Raw genomic sequence first — 18,691 nt, 5'->3', positions numbered from 1 at the left:
TCATGATGATCTCCCTCACCCCCACCTTAAAAGTATTACTGGAAACCATCATTTATGAAAGTAGCTTGTTTTTACTAACTGCGGATAAGATTAACCACAATTTAGGGTTCAGACAGAATACCAAACTCTACCTAATCTAAAATGGAAGTGGAAGCATCCAGTTTCCTCCTTGCTGCTGTGCTGAAAGAGAGGGGTGGGGTGGATAGCATGCAAGCAGAAGGCTCATTGCAATTCATCCTTGTAATTCTAAATCATGATTTAGTGTTATGTGAGATCTGGGCCAATGAGTATGGTTGGATAGGTTAACAATTCAGTTAGTTGCCTTATCACAGAAAAGTTCTTGTTCCTTTAGGAAATTTTTTTATTTTCCATTGTCTAGTAGTCAAACCAGTTCCGGGTGGTGTTGGGGGTAGTTATGTTAGTCTGTTGCAGCAAGAACAACAAAGAGTCCTGTGGCACCTTAAAGATGAAGACAGTTATTGTGGCATAGCATTTCATGGACTACAGCCAAATTTATCAGATACATGGAATCTAATTGCATTTGTCAGGTATGTATAAACAAGGTTAAAAAGGAGGAAAGACCATATAAAAGTTGGCATTAATTAGCAATGGAATGCAAAAAGTACAGTCTATAACAATTAAATCTGAGCATAAATGAATGTAAAATGACCCTTCACAGCAGCAGTAATTGGTGATAACACTGTCATCTTTGCATTGCTTAGTAAATTAACACCTGTAGTGGGATAGAAAGCCATTGTTTCTGTTCAGATACAAATGAATGGAACTGAACTTTTTGATGAGTTGTGAGTGAGCAGTTGCACCCTGAAATGCTAATGCTGTTTTAATAAATTGCATTCTTCATTGTTCACTTCATAATTATTTTAACTGAGTTATTGTATTTTGTGAGCCACACTGGGGGCTTCTATCAAAAAGTGCACTAGAAATGTGAGATGAAGGGCTAAACTACACGCTACATTAAATGCATAGCGTGTAGCTGATCCCAACTTTTAAATTTTTTTTAGTGGAAGCATGCAGGCGCCTGATTCAGATCACCATGCATAGGTAGGGGGGGCTAAACCTTCCAACCCATCTGCTTCTCCCTCCCAAATTCACCCCATGCGGGGGCTAAACAAAGAACCCCCCCTACCTTAGCATGGTGGTCCCAATCTGGATCAGGGCCCTACATACTTACACTAAAGTAAAAAAAAAGTTAGGATCAGCTACTGATTGGATGGTTTAGTGAGGATGAACTTGAGCACGCTCCGGGAGAGAGCGGAGGACAGGAAGGCCTGGCGTGCTATGGTCCATGGGGTCACGAAGAGTCAGACATGACTGAACGACTGAACAACAACAACAACAACAACAATAGTTTAGCCCTAAACAAATAAGATAAAAGCCTTTCATAACTACATATTTGGGGTAGGGGTATTGGGTAGTATCCTATGTTAGTCTTAGAGTAGACCCACTAAAATAAATGGGGCTTAGGCTAATCATGACTAACTTCAGTCTAATTCATTTCAATGGGTTTACTTGAAGTAGGTCTGGCACTGGATATTACCCAAGTGTGCGTGGTAACACACTTGCATTAACTGTAACAACTTCCACTCATTTACCCATCATTAAAAGCAATGCTAACCTATTTTTCCCATGTTGCTTTAGTATTGATCTTCATATCATTATGCTGCTTATCTCACCAAACACTCCACGGAAAACAGACACATGGGTTTGTCCCTTATAATTCAGGTGTATCTAGTGACCAGATTCCTCTCTCACAGCAATTAACATGTAATTAAAATTGTGTTTTTATTTATTTAATATATTTACACCCTGCCTTTTAGGGCAAGACTTCACAATTAGATTACAATGTGTACCTGCTTATTTTCAGCTATGTGGGCTTCCAACTGTCTTTATTTTTACCTGAGCAAAGATTTCAAAGCAACTCTAGGTGGCTTTGTGCACACACTGCTATGTATGCCACCGCATTCCTGTCCCCAAAATAGCATGTTGGTCCAGCCCACACCCAGGTCTTGTTGCCAAAGCAAATGGGTCATGGCAGCTCACCAGCATCACTGATATACTTGCTGAACTGGTCCTGGCCTGGATCAGCTGGAAAAAACAAAAACAAATTAAAAGCAAATACAAAAAAGGTCATGAAAACTTAGGGAATTTGCACATTTTAATTTTCAAACTAGCCCACAAAATTAATAGAATATGTAGCCTTCATCTATAATTAAAAAGCAACAGTTCCATTATTTTGTGCTCTTAAAACTGCAGCATGCGAGGAGATCTAAAAGTCAGTGGCTTGGCTCCAAGGAACATTCCCAAGCTCCTTTCCCACTGCAGCCTTACCCGCTCCCAAAAGGCAGGGGACCCTCCAGAGCAGCATGTGATGGAACATGGGGGGAAGCCTTACTGAGCAGGGGAAAAATCAGCAGGAATTAGCACCCCCGTCCCTGAATCTTTACATCCAAGCCAATTAATCCATTATGCCCTATCTTCCACCACTGGAACGTCACATACAAATGCTTTTCTAATATTATTAAAAAGAAAAGTTTTAATTAGGAGATACATTTGAAAAACAAATTAACAAATACATACACAGTTTTAAGCATTTTAGAAGTACTTCTTAACATTCATATAAACATTAGGGCTAAACTAGATACTACGCTAAATATGTAGTGTGCAGCTGATCCTCACCATTTTTTAAACGTTGAAATAATCATGTAAAGCCTTGATCCAGATTAGGACTACTGTATGTTGGGAGGGGAAGATGAAATCTCCCCTGACAGCCATTTTCCTTCCTAAATTTGATCCCCCTGAGGGGCAAAAAAAGAAAAACCGCCATTGGTGCTAATGGAGGGTTGTTTTATAAGACCCTGCAAAGGGTGTGTTTTAAGAGGTTTAAGGCAACTAAGGGGGAAAAGTGGCTGGGTGTGAAGGCTTAAATCTCCCCAACCTGTGCATGATGGTCCCAATCTGGATTAGGGCCCCATGTGCTTACTTCTAGATAAAAAAATGCTGATCACCTCCACACTACAGATGTAGCATAGCATCTAGTTTAGCTCCGACTCTCGGGGCCTTCTCACAAAGGCCACCCTTCCCAATAGATCAGCCCATGCCTTCCCCACTAGAGATTATGTGCGATGAGAAAAAAAGCAAGAGCAAACAAAGAGCACGATTTATTTACTTATTTATTTATGGTATTTCAAAGGTGCCCCAGAACTGAAGTTCTCTGGGTGGTGTACAAAGAAAGTTGTTAAAAAACAATATGAACAATAAAAAATATAATTACAGCATAAAATGCATAACAAAGATTAAGCCATAAAAGCAAGACAGCCAGGTCTTTATTTATTCATTTATTCATTCATTCATTCATTTCATTTCTATACCGCCCAATAGCCGAAGCTCTCTGGGCGGTTCACAAAAATTAAAACCAAACAACACACAATAAAACAATTTAAAATATATAGAACATTAAAACCACAATATAACAATACAACCACAATAAAACCTAGCAGCAGTACAGGAGTTTAAAATACAGATTTAAAACAGCAAAGATAAAAATTTAGAAAGCTAAAATGCTAAAATGCTAAAATGCCTGGGAAAATAAAAAGGTCTTCACCTGGCGCCGAAAGGAGTACAATGTAGGCACCAGGCGAACCTCACTAGGGAGCTCATTCCAGAGTTGGGGTGCCACAACAGAAAAAGCCCTCCTCCTAGTAGCCACCCGCCTCTCTTCCTTTGGCAGGGGCTCACGGAGAAGGGCCGCTGATGATGATCTTAAGGTCCGGGCAGGCACATATGGGAGGAGGCGATCCTTCAGGTAACCTGGCCCCAAGCCGTTAAGGGCTTTAAATGTTAACACCAGCACTTTGAATCGGGCCCGGAAATGGACTGGCAGCCAGTGCAGCTGGAAAAGCACTGGCGTAATATGAGCTCGCAGGCCAGTCCCTGTTAACAATCTTGCTGCCCTATTTTGGACCAGCTGAAGTTTCCGGACCGTTTTCAAAGGCAGCCCCACGTATAACGCATTGCAGTAATCCAGACGAGAAGTTATCAGAGCATGGATAACTGTAGCTAGGCTATCTCTGTCCAGATAAAGGCGTAGTTGGTATACCAGCCTAAGCTGATAAAAAGTGCTCCGTGCCACTGAGTTCACCTGTGCCTCAAGTGACAGTTCTGGATCCAAGAGCACCCCCAAACTACGAACCTGATCCTTTAGGGGGAGTGCAACCCCCTCCAGAACAGGTGGAATATCACCTAGCCGGGCAGACGAACCACCCACTAACAGTACCTCCGTCTTGTCTGGATTGAGTTTCAGTTTATTGGCCCTCATCCAGTCCATTACCGTGCCCAGGCACTGGTTCAGAACAGCCACTGTCTCACCTGGTTTTGATGAGAAAGAGAGGTAGAGCTGGGTGTCATCCGCATATTGATGGCACCTCAGCCCACACCTCTGGATAACCTCCCCCAGTGGTTTCATGTAGATGTTAAACAGCATGGGGGATAAAACAGAGCCCTGTGGAACCCCATGGCACAATTGCCATGGCACAGAGCAATAATCCCCCAGCACCACCTTCTGGAATTGGCCATCCAAGTAGGAGCAGAACCACTGTAGTGCAGTGCCTCCAACTCCCTTAAGAAAGGTCTTAATCCTTTCAAAACCTTGATACCCTTTAAAAAGTTCCTACAGGGGTCCTAAAAGGGCTGGGAAAGTGCAAAGTAGGCATCAGGCAAGCCTCCCTAGGGAGGGTGTTCCACAACTGGGGTGCCGTCACAGACAAGGCCCTCTCTCGCAGCCACCCACTGGATCTCACTGGGCAGTGGCACTCTGGACAATGACATCAAGGACTGCCTCCTCCCACCATATGGGAGGAGGCAATCCTTCAGATAACTTGGCCTTGAACTATTCAGGGCTTTAAAAGGCTAAGACCAGCACTTTTAATTGGGGCTGGAAATGGTCTGGAAGCCTGTAGAGCTGAGAAAGCACTGGTGTAATATGTTGAAAATGCCCATTCCCAGTTTCAGCCCTATTTTGCACTAATGGAAGTTTCCAGACCATTTTCAAAGGCAGCACCATGTAAAAGGTGTTACGGTTATCTAAACAAGAGGTTACCAAAGCAAGGCTAACTGTAGCCAGGCTGTCTCCGCCCACTTAGGACCACAGCTGGTTTATCAGCCAAAGCTGATAAAAGGTACCCTGAACCATTGAGGCCACCTGTGCCTGATCCTTTAGGGCAAGTGAAACCTCCTCCAGAACACACTGAATACCACTCCACTGGGCAGACAAATCACCCGCTAACAATAGTTTCGTGTTGTGTGGATTAATGGCAGCCTGTTTATTGGTCCTCATACAGGCATTACTGCATCCTCAGATACCTATTCAGTTAGAAGCATACCCGATGAAAAAACGACAGACTGTTATGAATGAGTAGTATATTTAATGTGCTTTAAAACATACTAAATTCTGTACAGTTTGAAAAAAATGCAAAGAAAAGTACAAATAATACTGAGGTAACTGTAATAACAACTTCCACTGTGGAAGTGCTCAGAAATCTTCTGGCATTATTTATCCTTCAGCTATCGGAAATGAACGGACAAACATAGGACGGATTTCTTGTGTTGATTGGGAAGGACTATCTGAAGCAGCAGACTGGGCTCCTTGTTCCCAAGGAAGTGAGCAATTGTTCTCAGAACGTCTGTTCAGAAATCACCCAGAACGCTGCAAAGAAGCTAGTTCCTCATTAATGAAGGAGTCGCTTCCACACAATAACACTCAATAGTGGAATATTAATCGGACAGCAACTAGACCCAGAATAAGAAATTTAAGGTAGTTTTTTACCCAGCTAGGCAAAAAGAGTTCTTTCACTACTCTTAACACTAGGTACTACTAGTTGGTCGGAGTGGGAGATACAGTCCAGAACCACAAGATCTGAGGAGCCAGCCAAATTCTAGAGTTCTTCTCAAAATACCATGACTCTGTATGAATGGGAAACAGAGAAATCTAGTAATGTGTGTGTGTAGCTACAGAAACAACATGCAGGGCCTTGAGGAAACTTACTTGGCAGTCATAAAAGCTCTGCAAACCGTAACTGTTACTCAGGTTTGTAGAATTACAGTTGATGTAATAAGTCTAATCATGCTATATTGACTACTTCAGGGGAAAGTTGGAGTGAACAAACAGGAGATGATGAAAGGGTTTAGCACTCTGCTGTTGTAACTCCATCATTCCAAAATGGCTTTTGATAAAAAAACAGAACAACTGTGTCAGGGCCCAGCTATAGAAGTTTGCATGTAACAAGTCATTTAACAGGCCTAAGTACATGTTACATGCAGACTTGTATAGCAGAGCCCTGACAACTGTGACAATCAACACAACTTACATAGAATAAGTTCAACATGCCTTTGAGATCCAACATGGTATAGTAAGTGCCCTGTGCATTTATCATCAAAATTTATTGCTGTTAAATAAGATGACCTTGCACAACTCAGAGAATTCAACACCCTAGTTTTGTCTTGATTATATGAATGTTGGGGTAAGCGTCTTAAAATGAGTAGTATAAAAAAAGTTTGCAACTCAAGGAACTATTTGAAATGGCAACACCCATTCCAGACCATTGATACCACAGGATTCTTTAGAATGAGAAAGTGATAAAAAATTATTCCAAGGTGATAGGCAGAAAAAAGCTCAAGCCCGTTTAGTTTATCTGTTTGCTGCCTCTCCAACCACATCACTAGAGTCTAAAGATCACAAAGAGTCATGCAGGCTTCCAACGATATAAGGAAACAAGATAGGGCAGAGGTTACTTCATTTTGACTGAAGAAAAAACAGGCATGGGTATGATATGGGACCAGCAAACTAGGAGCACCAAACTGTACTTTCACACATGGTGCCTTTCTACACAAGGCATTTATTATGAGCTCATGATTCCTCACTCATGGTAGTTTGCAGGTCCTTTACACGGTGTCGTCATCCGTTAGGACCTCTCCCGTGCTTTGCAACCATTATGGTGTGTTTTTTTCCTAATGAGGAAGGTCTGGTATTTTTCTGAACAGCGGCATGAAACCCTGGTGTATTTGTGCAATTCCGCTATACCACAGCACCACCTAGTGCTTGTGTAATGGAATGTATAGAAAGGCCGAGAGCCCCCCCCCCGAAAAAAACAAGTGTAAAGGAGCTGATCTTAATCCCACAAAGAATCTGAAAGCAGATGTCTCAATAAAGTGGAGGGTTAAAAGCCTCATGTAGAAAAGTCCATAGAAAAGGCAATGGCACTGAACTCTCCATCCTCACAAATAAACAAGTATAAGGTATAAACAAAAGGATAGCACCCTTGGGGTCTGGATGGTCTTTGGCTATAATTTGCCAACTGGATGGTCTTTGGCTATAACTTGCCAAAAACAGACATCCATTTTGAAGAAATTCATTACCACTGAAATGCTTCCACCTGTCTAACTGCACCTGATAATCAAGTGGTACTGATGATCAACTATACTAGATGTGACTGAAACATCCAGACTCAAGATAGGTTGTAAAACTACACTCAGCAACAGGGCAGTTATTGTGGCCTATATGTTTCAATTAATTCTACTCAAACTATACCAAAAGCTGGAATTATTTTTCTAGACACATTACTAGACTTTCAGGAGTGGTTGTTGGTATTCAGTTATACTGGAAGTAGATTGGTTTGTGGCTCACAAAAAAAAATCAAATACCCAGTCATATGTTCTTGCTATGGGCATTCAGAACAGTGCTGCATTTTTTGCATAATTGAATACAATTGACAGTGTCAGAGAACATATGCTGCTCAGTTCTTTAAGGTGGGAATAAGTTGGCATATTGTAAAGTGGTAACGTGTCTTTTCATTGATTCATCGGCTCATGTAGTCACCAACACAGTCTGGTTCTGAATCGGATGACTCCATTTCTCCAGACCCACTAGAATTTCGCCACATACACGAGAGATTACGGACATCAGGGCTCTGTATATCTGGTATGTCAGTGAAATGGTTTTGCTCAAATTCATCACAAACACCTGACTCTTTCAAGTCCGCTGCCTCCTCTGGTGCAACTGGTGTTGCAGAAACATCCCACATTTTGTCAGCTATTCCTAGCATCACCGTATTTAAGTTTACATTTAAACAGCTGTTGTGCTCCTCCGACTCGGGGTTGTTAGTACCGTTCACTTCAGAAGAAGGGTAAAATACTTGGCTTGTTGGGCTTTCTTCTTTGTTAGTATCATTCTGAAGGTTTTCTGCTATATCACCTAGAAGTTCAGCTATGTCACTTGTAGTAGAGGAGAAGTCTACAGACAGCTGCTCTACAACATCCGTTTCAGAGCAGGGTTTTGAAATCTTGCCCAAGAAGCTACGCTTAGAATATAAATCCTCATTTTCAATGTCGCTTTCGCTGTCCTCCTCAGAATTGTATCCCGATACTTTTTTTTTACTTTCTTGAGTGACCTGGATGGTATGCACTTCTTCAGGATCTGATTGGAAGATGGAATAAGGTCTAGGTTTCACTTTCTGGAAAAAAACCCACAACATACCAGTTTTGAAATTTACAAATGGAAAATCAGGAGGGATGCATGCAAAACAGTGTGTGATACAAAGATGGTAATTAATGGATCACATCTGATGTCAATAATATGGCCCTAACCCGGAAACCCATACATACATGCAAATCCCAAGGCTTTCACTGGGATCAGTTTGCACTTCTGTATGTCAAAAATTGGGGACTTGACTGAGCAAAATCCCTGAGGATTCAGAATACTTTCTTCCTCATAAACTCAACCCTCCACTTCATTGCCTTGAGGTCAGATAGCTGATACACAGGGCTGAAAGTGAATGCTGCAATGCTCTAGTCTTATAAGACTTATGAACTTTAATAGGGTAGGACGTTGCCTTATACTAGGTCAGACTATTGTCCACCTAACCCAGTATTTTCTACTCTATCTGGCAGCAACTTTCCAGGCAAAGCTTCAGGCAGGGAGAGTTTTTTCACATCACTCAATGCCTGAACTTTTCTCTCTTCTCTTTAACTCGAATTGCTGGGATTGAACCTGAGACCATTGCGTGCAAGGCAGGTGCTCTACCACTGAGCTGAAGTCCCTCCCCAAAATGTGTTGCATTCAGTATCACAACTTGCATGTTTACTCATCTCCCATACAAAATGTAGCTGAAAAAAAGCAAACACAACACACCAGTAATTCTACTGTAACACTTAGGGTGCAATCCGCTTGTGCTGACTGTAACTCAGAGTCTTACAGTCAAATGCAGAGCAGGAGGAGCAGTGGAGGAGACCCTCACCTCCCTGCTCTGCCCGCTCTGCATTTTTGCTAGATTGGCTTCTTTTGTCCATCTAGCTGGGGTGTTTCATAACAACATAAGAGCAGCCATGCTGGATCAGATCAAAGGTCCATCTAGTCCAGCATTCTGTTCACACAGTGGCCAACCCGCTGTCTATGGGAGACCTACAAGCAGGACACGAGTGTAAGAGCACCCTCCTGCTCAGGTTCCCTAGAAAGTGGCACATAGCCATCAGGACTAGTAGACATTGATAGGCTTCTCTTCCAGGTATTTATCTTAACCCCCTTTTAAAGCCATCCAAATTGGTGGCCATCACTACATCTTGAGGTACCAAATTCCATAGTTTACCTATGTGTTGTGTGAAGAAGTACTTCCTTTTATCTGTCCTGAACCTCCCACCAGTCAGCTTCATGGGATGACCCTGGGTTCTAGTACTTTAGAGAGGGAGAAAAATGCCTCCCTATCCACATTCTCCACACCATGCATAATTTTGTACACCTCTATCATGTCTCCCCTTACCCTCCTTTTTTCTAAGCAAAACAATCCCAGCTGTTGTAACCTTCCCTCATAGGGGAGATGTTCCAGCCCCTTGATCATTTTAGTTGCCCTTTTTTGTACTTTTCCTAGCTCTACAGTATCCTTTTTAAGGTGTGGTGACCAGAACTGTTCACAGTATTCCAAGTGTGGTCACACCACAGATTTGTATAAAGGCAGTATGATCTTGGCAGTTTTATTTTCAGTTCCTTTCCTAATTATGCCTAACATGGAGTTTTCCTTTTTTACAGCATCTGCACACTGGGTTGATATTTTCATCGAGCTGTCTACCACAACCCCAAGATCTCTTTCTTGGTCAGTCACCGCTAGCTTAGATCCCACTGGAGGGGGAGGGAAGGAGGCTGGAGAGGCATCCTGGCCTCTCCAGACCCCTCCTCTCCACCCCCCACCAGGAACACCTGCTCTACCCACTCTCCAAGATTGCTTTTCTAACTTGGAGAAGCATCTTGCACAGTTCTTTCTGTGCCAGCTGGGACGGGGAGAGGGGTTGGAGCGTGGATTCCTGGATTTGAGGTCAGAGTGCTGTCTCTGACCTCGGACCCAGGAATCCAAAATATCCTATGCTCACACAAAAGGCAGATTAGGGGGTAGCCCTGGGCTGGGCCACTTTATCCTGGAAAAGCTTCTCCATGTTAAGAAAATTAGATGTCAGGGGGAAGAGTACTAGCCTAGCCTCCCTCCGATATGCTAGTTTTGTGTCTGCAAGGAATTTTTTCATGGGGAGGCATTCAGTCATGATTGCCCTATGTGCAGTATGAAGTACTACATTCCAGGCCCAGTTTTATTCCCTCATCTGCTGTTATTGTGAACAAAGACTTAGTTAAGCTCTAAGATGTAGAACACTCAGGACCTTCTTACACAGTTAAGGCCTGAGACAGCTCTATGAAATACACATGTATTTTATTTCTACAAATCTATAAACCATTGTGTCTAAATATGTCCTTGTGACAGCCTTCTTGCTTCAAGAGGGCAACATCCTCTTGTAAGGAGTCCTTTCTAATGCTGAACCTATTTATGATTGCTGGAATATCTGAACTGTTCCCTTCAAAAATCAAATTTCTACTAGAAATATGTCCTGAGAGTAATTGCTGATACTTCTAGGACTCCCACTCATTTCATTCTCCTGGCTGGAGCAGTTTTTTAAATTAGAGAACTACATCACAAAATTTGGAGAACCGTAAAAACTAAAGGATAATTACATTCCGGTTTGTGTATTGCTTTGGGAAGTGCAAATTCAGTGAGTTTGTACTGAAATGCAAACCAAACTAATTTCTCCTTCATCCCTCCTCTAGGCCTTGCCTCTCTGCCCAAGTTATTTTCTCTGTCACAGGGAAAATGCATATACTTTTTTTTATTGCGAAAGTAACTCCTTTTGATTTTGTAAGTAAAAGTATTGTTGCCTTAGCTGAAAGTAACACCTGGCATGGCAGGAGATAAGACATGTAAAGGATTTGTTGTAATGTTTTATTTTCTCTATTACAGCTATATCTGATTTCTCTTCAGAACCAGTTAGAACTCTAAAAGGGGTTATCCAAGGTGCTGAACCTAATTTGGGGATTCACAGCCTCACCAAAACTGGGGCCATCAGCCTCCACTGGGCATATTACTAATGCAGTTTGGGAGAAAGGGGACTAAAGAGGTCTGGAAAGAGAATTGTTTGGATGTTCATAGGCTTAGAAATACTGTACCTACTACATTTTCCCAGGGACTGGGTGTAAAAGAAGAACTCTTGATGCTGGAACAAAAACCTTCAACCAAGCCAACAGACTAAGATTCTAGGCTGTGTCTGTACAATTTAAAGGGGGTTCTTGCGATACTGCTGGCTCTGCAGTAACTACTTCAGCAAATATCTGACCTTTTATGGCGCACGTCTCTATACACGGGGGTTGGCTACCAATGTAGCCCTACTTAAGAGTAGACTCACTGAAATCAATGGGCTTTAAACTAGTCATGACTAATTTAAGACCTATTGATTTAAATGGGTTAACTCTAAGTATGACTGAGTCTAGATCCGACCCAGAGATGAGTGTCGGCTGGTTGTCTAACGGCCAAATTGGTCTTGCACCCACAAGCAAGTTTGAAGGGAGTATCTGTTCAGTAAAGAAGCCTTCTTAGCCAGGCCAGGACTCCAGATTGCATGTACTGGCCCTACATGTGTACAACTGCATGCACATAGAGCCCTTTCTCATGTTCCGCCACATGAGTAGAGGTTGGGAGTGAGGCTAGCAGCTACATGCATGTCTGAGGAGAGTGGAGCCAGCAGCCACAATCCTGCCCTCCTCCACATATTGACCTTGTTCGCATGATCAACGTGGGTTAAACAAGCCATGGTGCATGCCGGGTGCCATTTGCCTAATCACCCTCCTGGGTGTGGCTTGTTGTGTCATCTGAACCTGGGTGGCATGGGTTGCTGGAGGGGGAAGCAGCCCTCAAATAACCCATGGGCTGTTCTTTAAGGGGAGTTTCCCTTTCAAAGAAGCCATGCCGCTTGGGTTTGCACAACACGACAAACTGTGCCCGAGTGGGTGATTAGGCAAATGGTGCCCAGCATGCAGAGCTTAAACAAGCTACTGTGGGTTGCTTAAGCTATGGTGATTGTGCGAACTGGCCCACTGACCAAATTTGTAGAGCCAAACATGAGAAGAGGGTTAGACTGAAAAGCAGTACGTAGCTCACAGCAGGTAGGGTGAAGGTGCCTTGTCTTTCCTGTAGGTTCCCAGTTGACCCAAGACAGAGGCTAAACCATCTCAAGTCTAAAAGGGCCAAAAGACTGAGCTAGCTGATTCTTGAATAGAGGCCAGGGGACGCATGTTTCATCCTGGGGGCTCTGTCTCCTCATCACAGAGCTGAACCCTCCTACAAGGATACAGAATCCTTTGGATCAGCCTTCCCTAACCTAGTGCTCTCCAGGTGCTTTGGACTACAACTCCCAGGATTCCTGACTACTGGCTATTCTGGCTGGGGCTGATGGGAATTGAAGTCCAAAACATCTAGAGGGCACCGGGTTGGGGAAGGTTGCTTTGGATCAGTTGAGTAATGTATATTTAATGAAAAGTAGCTAGAACCTTCGCCAAGACTACATACCAAGGCTTTTGGCCATGTTGTCCTTTTAAAGCAAATAACACCTGTTAGGTACAGACCAAGCAGAGTGAATACTGTTATCAACGACACAAATATGCCACCCAAGGTTGGGAAGATAATAAGAGCTGCAAAGTAAACAGATATCTGATTAAACAACAATGCATTTGGTGGTTATTACGAAGTATCATAGTTTTGTTGACTATATAGCGCACCATAATATGAAAATGCGAAAGGAAAAGCGCATGTTACCTCACACACTAAAATAAAATCAATCAATCTATCTCTGTATAGTTTTTCAACTAATCAAAAATAAAAACAGGCTCCCACCCACTTTCCTTTCCTCCCTTCCTAACTCATGATACCTGATTTATTCTCGGAGCCGATGACGATACATTTTAGGAGGGATGGAGCACACTGCTTGGTTACACTTGAAAACACATCAACAGCAATACAATAATTTGTATTTGGAAGCAAATCCTCAATAATAGTGTGGAAAATTTCTTGTTTGGTTGTTTTACGAGCATGCTGTAAAAGACAAATGGTTTCATTTTGACAATTGCTTTAAAATGTACTATAAAGAACTAGGGATGGTGCAGGCGCCCGTCTCAGTCCAGGATTCCAGCAGACCAGCCACACCTGCGCCCTCTGAGCCACTCCTGCCAAGGCCCTGTCCCCGCTTCACCCCCTCCCAAGCTCACCGAGCAGCCCGCAACTTACCTGGGCCCCGTCCACCTCCGTCGCGATCGCTGTGTTTTGAAAAAAATGGCAATTACAATACTGTGCCCATAGACTTATACACAAGATGGTGCCATGAATCCTTGTGTATATGGGCGATTCACAGCGCCATTTTATGTATTTGTCTATGTGCACGTTTTTCGCACATAGACTTATATGAAAAATGGCACCATGAATCGCCCATATATGCAACATTCACGGCACCATTTTGTGTATAAGTCTATGGGTCCAGTATTGCAATCACCATGTTTTTTCAAAACATGGCGATCGCGGTGGAGGTGGATGGGGCCCATGTAAGTTTGGACAGTTTGGTGAGCAGGCGTGGGGCTCAAGCGCGGGTCTGGGGACGTGCAAGCAGGGGCAGGCAGGTGCCCGGAGAACCCGGACAGGGGTGCGCCCGTCCATCCCTATAAAGAACAGATACAAATTTGAGAGCTGGTGTAATCTAGTAAACTATGGCTTGGATCTGCTCCCTTTAGCATGAAGCCAATATAAGCCTTGCACTCACTTATTCCTGGTTCGCATGATCACAGAGGGGAAATAAGCTACGGTGACTTATTTCCCCCAGGCCTCCTGTGTGTGCTGGGCGGATTTGCGTAATTACCCTTGGCAGCGCAGCTTGTTGTGCGAACCTGGCCAGGGTGGCTTCCTGCTGTCGGTAATAAGCCACCCAGAACACTATAATAGCCCATGGCATGTGACCAGCTCATGCAGGTGGGGTGAATTAAGCCACCATGGCTTATTTCCCCCTCCATGATTGTGCAAACCCGGTCTCACTCTAAGCACCCTGTCTTCAATATAGGGGGATAATAAAATTAGTCTAGTGCTGTTATAAGGATTACGGAGATATTAGGTGAAGTGCTTTGCATATACAAAGAGGATTATAAAATAAATAACAATATTAACAGCAACATTTGCATTCCTTTGCTTAATATTTCGAGTGACATTTCTTCCTGCAATAACAGCATGATGGCACTGCAATGTCAGGGTAGCATCATAAGTCACATTCTGCTGACTTAGCTTTTGGCATGCCCACTCTGATACTCTTAGATGCTGGTACAGGAATTAGTCTACTAAGAGAGCAATCCTATGCGGATCGACGGTCACCTCCAAACCCGGAGGCAACCACCTATCCACTGCAGGGCGGGAGGAGTGGTGAGGAGCGGATCTCCTCCATGCTCCCGGTGCCCTGCTTTCGTGGTGAGATAGCCAATTTCTGCTGTCTTGCCGCGGGACCTTGGAGTGTGGGGAGGGTTGCCGGACGACACATGGGGAGTGTCGTATTGGCACTTCCAACCCGCCCGCATTGCCCCCAGGAACGCCCTGTTTTCCCCACTCTGCGCTGCTCTTCCAAGCGCAGAGTGTGGGGACGATCCATGCTGCCTATGAGGTGGCGCGGGCGGGGGTGGAGGTCAGTTCTCCAGGAACTGACCTTGGACTGCTGGCTCCGAGGAACCGACCAATCCTATGGCCATCTAACTGCTGACTAGCAGCCATAGGATTGCGCCCTGAATGAATCATAACCATCTCAATCCAGCAAGTTCTGCAGATGCTCTGAAGCATACACAAAGCAAGCTTGTCAGTCTGAATTAATTTGTCCATTCACTTCAGCATCAAGGAATGCACATGTTGAACTGTCCCCTTCATGGAAATGAATGGGAGAAACCTATGCACAGAGAATTCCAGCCATGCACTGGGGAACAATGGATCAGGGAGCAATACCATGAAGGGCACAGTCCTATGGGACTGCCATCCACTAGGCGGAAGCCTCTGATCTTGGGGGCTTCCGAATATCCAATGCTGTGCTGCTGCCAGAAAGGAGGGAGGAGCAATGGAGGAGGCTATTTTTGTTTCTCCATCCTCCTTTTAAACTCTAGCAAAGATGCAATGGTGGCGGCGAGGCCAAGGATTTTTCGTATCCAGGCCTCTCCCCTCTCTGTCTACCAGAATGTCCCCTTTTTGACCCTGACAAGGTGCCCAGAGGCTGCTTTTGTGACCTTGGAAAGGAGCTGGCATGGTTGGATTGTATAGCCCCTTCCCAAAGTGTCTATGGCTTTGGGAGGGGGAACTAAGAAATTCTATGGTCCCTGGGATGCTCTCAAGGGACTATAAGATTGCTCTCTAAGTATAGGATGTAACGGAGCTGAAAAGTTAGCACCTTTCTCAATGATGAAGTGAACTTGCTTTGATAATTTCTAAGAACTTCCTTTTAATAATAAATTACCAACCTTTTGCTTGAAATCTTCTTTTGCCACTGTGATTATATAGTCAAGTTCTTGGTATATTTCAAGTAATACCGATGAAAGTTTCACTGTCACATTTATGCAGTTTGGACAAGCAGAAATTGTAAAGTGAGCTGGCGCTAGGCACGCTAGTTAACAAATAAAACAAAAGAAAGTTATCAATGACATTTGCTATCATGCATTTCTGGTCTAGATTTTCATAAGTCAAATTAGGGTGCAATCCTATGCATGTTTAGATGGAAAAAAGTCCTACAACTCCCAGCATACCCCAGCCAGCATGGCTAGGGCATGCTGGGAGTTGTAGGACTTTTTTCCGTCTAAACATGCATAGGATTACACCCTTAATGAAGTAACAATCTCAAGCAAAACTGACTTTGAGAGATTTCAAACGAAATCTATTTGACTTACTTCCAAATATGTCTGTTTAGGATTCAAGAGTAAATTTGTACAAAATAATTAGCTCTGAGGTTTCCAAAATAGACCTTTAAGAAAAAAGGCCGACAACTCCCAGCATTCCCCAGCTAGCATAGGACTTTTTTCTGTCTAAAAATGCGTAAGACTGTGCCCTAAGCCTTTTTCTTTGTTTATCTTTGATGCTTGTCTTGATTTCATCTTCAATGTAAATTCTGATCCTGAAAGCCAACTTTAAGTCTAACAGTCCTGTCTGATCTGAATTGCTAAGACGTTAATCCTGGCAGCTTGTGCTGTAGCCTGCCACTCAGTCCCCTGTAGGAAACCCATGTAGGGCCCATCAGGGCCAAATCTCTTGGGGACCAAGGCAGGAAAAACAAATGGTGCCCCCCTCCCCCAATAAAAAAATAGTAATAAATTAAAAACTTGAAATAATACATTGAATAAGGGTGCAGTCCTACTAGATCCACTTGGGTATGCGTAAGCCCCTGAATTTGGAGGCTTACAAGTATCCAATGCAGAGTGGGAGGTGCGTTGTGCCTCCTGATCTGCATTTTAACAAGACAGGCATTTTCACCCATCTAGCAAAGGCTTTGGGGAGGGCTGGAGGCTGGGGATATGATGTAAGCCGTCCCCTCACCTCCTCACCCACTGGCATGCCCCTTTTCCCTCCTTCTGGGCTCGCATTTGCAAGCTTGTACAGGCAGCTGGCACAGGTCTCTCTATGCTGGCTGCAAGGGAGAGCGGGCAGGGAGCTCTGACTCCCAGCTCCGAGGCTGTAGCTCTGTCTACAACCTTTGTGCTGGAAATCCAAAATATCCTATTCCCCCCCTCCCCCGCTGTCTAGGAGCCATAGGATTGTTCCCTCCGTGCTCTTTAATGGAACCCAAATTTTGCCACCTGAAATGGCTGCCTCGCTCCGTCTAATGGTAGGACATCCATGAAGGCATTGAAGTCTGTGAGATGAACATAAAAGCGGGACTGAACAAGTGCTTCAGACATGAATAAAGAAAAAAGTAACTTACTGTTTAAATAGGGAATGAACTCTTTATATGAAAGTTGAGCTCCACTTTCAGTGACCTGCTCCACAAAAATTATGTATCTCTTGCAAGGATCTGTGAGCTCTTTTGTCACGTTACAGAATGAACGCCTGATATGGGAACATTCCACGACGGTCTTTAAGTTTGATTTGTGTGAACTTGAAATGGAAATAGGGAGGAGCAAATAAATATTTTCCAACTGGATCTAAAGCAGCGACTCAAAACAACAGCATGCAAACCAACGCTGTGTGTGTCCCAACGAAGCTTATATATACTCCTCTCTGGCCCAAATTTGATATGATAAGTCAAATTCTGCACTGGGGATATTAGTGCAAAATGCATATTTGGTGCATTTTCATATATTTGCTTATCTTTCACAATTATTCTGTTTCTAAGTTCTTGAAAGAACTGCAGCTACCATAGTCCATCACACCCTATCATTCTTTAAGTCTGTGTGATGGAGAGAGTTGGTGAGAGGATAGAGAGATGGCAAAAAATGCTCCCTTTGGCTCTTTCTTCTATTGCCACTTCCAGTGAGGGAGGACAGGAAAGAGTACTGGGGGATGGTGGGAAGGCACTTTGGCTCCATTGCACATTGCGCAGACTGAACACTGTGGTTCAAGGTCACATCTAGGCTGCAGTACTAGACTTCCTGAGTATTGTCAGCTGACCCCAAAGGCCAATCCCTGTGCACCAGGACTTATGAAGGTCTAGGCAAAGAGCTGGCTTCTCAGTGTAAGCAGCTAGTCCCTTGTGCGAGGACTATGCCTACTGTAGCTCCTGCTTCCTTTTCCCGATTGTTGCCTTGGCTGTTGACTTGTGCCTGCCTTTGACCACACACCTGTCATTGCCTGCTTTCGACCACACACTGGCTCCTGACACAGCTGGACAGGGAGGCAGCTCCCCTGCTCCTGGAACTTGATGGTCTGGAGCCTCACTTCGCTGAGACCTGGCAGAGGGGAAGAAGAAAGAATGTGTGACAAAGAAGCAAGCCTCCAAGAAGGAACAACCACCAGTCATTCCTTGTTTTCCAGGACTGTCTGATGATCGGTCCCAGAGTTCGCGCACGTGTGCCCCTTCTTCATAAATGCGTCACGCTCCCCCTGGAAATTGGCCTCCGAGTCTGACAGTGTAAATGGTCAGGAGACATAGGGTGCATTCTGGATGAGTGCTCCACAACTGGGGAGCAATCTTCCCCTTAATAGTGACCAGAACTTTCAAATGCTGGGTGAGGCTTTTCACATTTGAACTGCCTTTTTGGTGATCACCACTGATATAGTGTATACACATCACAACATGTATTATGTCCCTAGTGGGC

At 43.9% G+C, this 18,691-nt stretch overlaps 1 protein-coding gene across 6 annotated transcripts in view; it reads right to left on the bottom strand.

The window, feature by feature from the left end:
* Positions 1 to 338: 338 nt before the first annotated feature.
* IFNAR2 (interferon alpha and beta receptor subunit 2) overlaps positions 339 to 18,691 on the bottom strand; it is a 37,674-nt gene continuing 19,321 nt past the window's right edge. For 2 of the 6 annotated variants that reach the window (XM_084843632.1, XM_084843631.1), the window contains exons 6-11: positions 18,215 to 18,322; positions 17,359 to 17,531; positions 15,908 to 16,050; positions 13,307 to 13,469; positions 12,948 to 13,069; positions 5,422 to 8,525 (exon numbers count right to left, since the gene is read on the bottom strand). In XM_084843632.1, the coding sequence (XP_084699758.1) occupies positions 7,872 to 8,525; positions 12,948 to 13,069; positions 13,307 to 13,469; positions 15,908 to 16,050; positions 17,359 to 17,531; positions 18,215 to 18,322 (1,363 nt within the window). In that variant the 3' untranslated portion in view covers positions 5,422 to 7,871. Of the gene's footprint in view, positions 460 to 2,061; positions 2,107 to 5,421; positions 8,526 to 12,947; positions 13,070 to 13,306; positions 13,470 to 15,907; positions 16,051 to 17,358; positions 17,532 to 18,214; positions 18,323 to 18,691 lie in introns of those variants that run through there. The other 4 variants (XM_084843633.1, XM_084843635.1, XM_084843636.1 and 1 more) reach the window with 3 other exon arrangements.

Source organism: Heloderma suspectum, chromosome 3 (assembly GCF_057233095.1).
Source record: "Heloderma suspectum isolate Gila_16-S chromosome 3, 16-S_ref, whole genome shotgun sequence".
Taxonomy (NCBI): Eukaryota; Metazoa; Chordata; class Lepidosauria; order Squamata; family Helodermatidae; genus Heloderma; species Heloderma suspectum.
The sequence above is the reverse complement of the archived record's forward strand: the minus strand, read 5'-3'. Positions and strand labels throughout refer to the sequence as shown.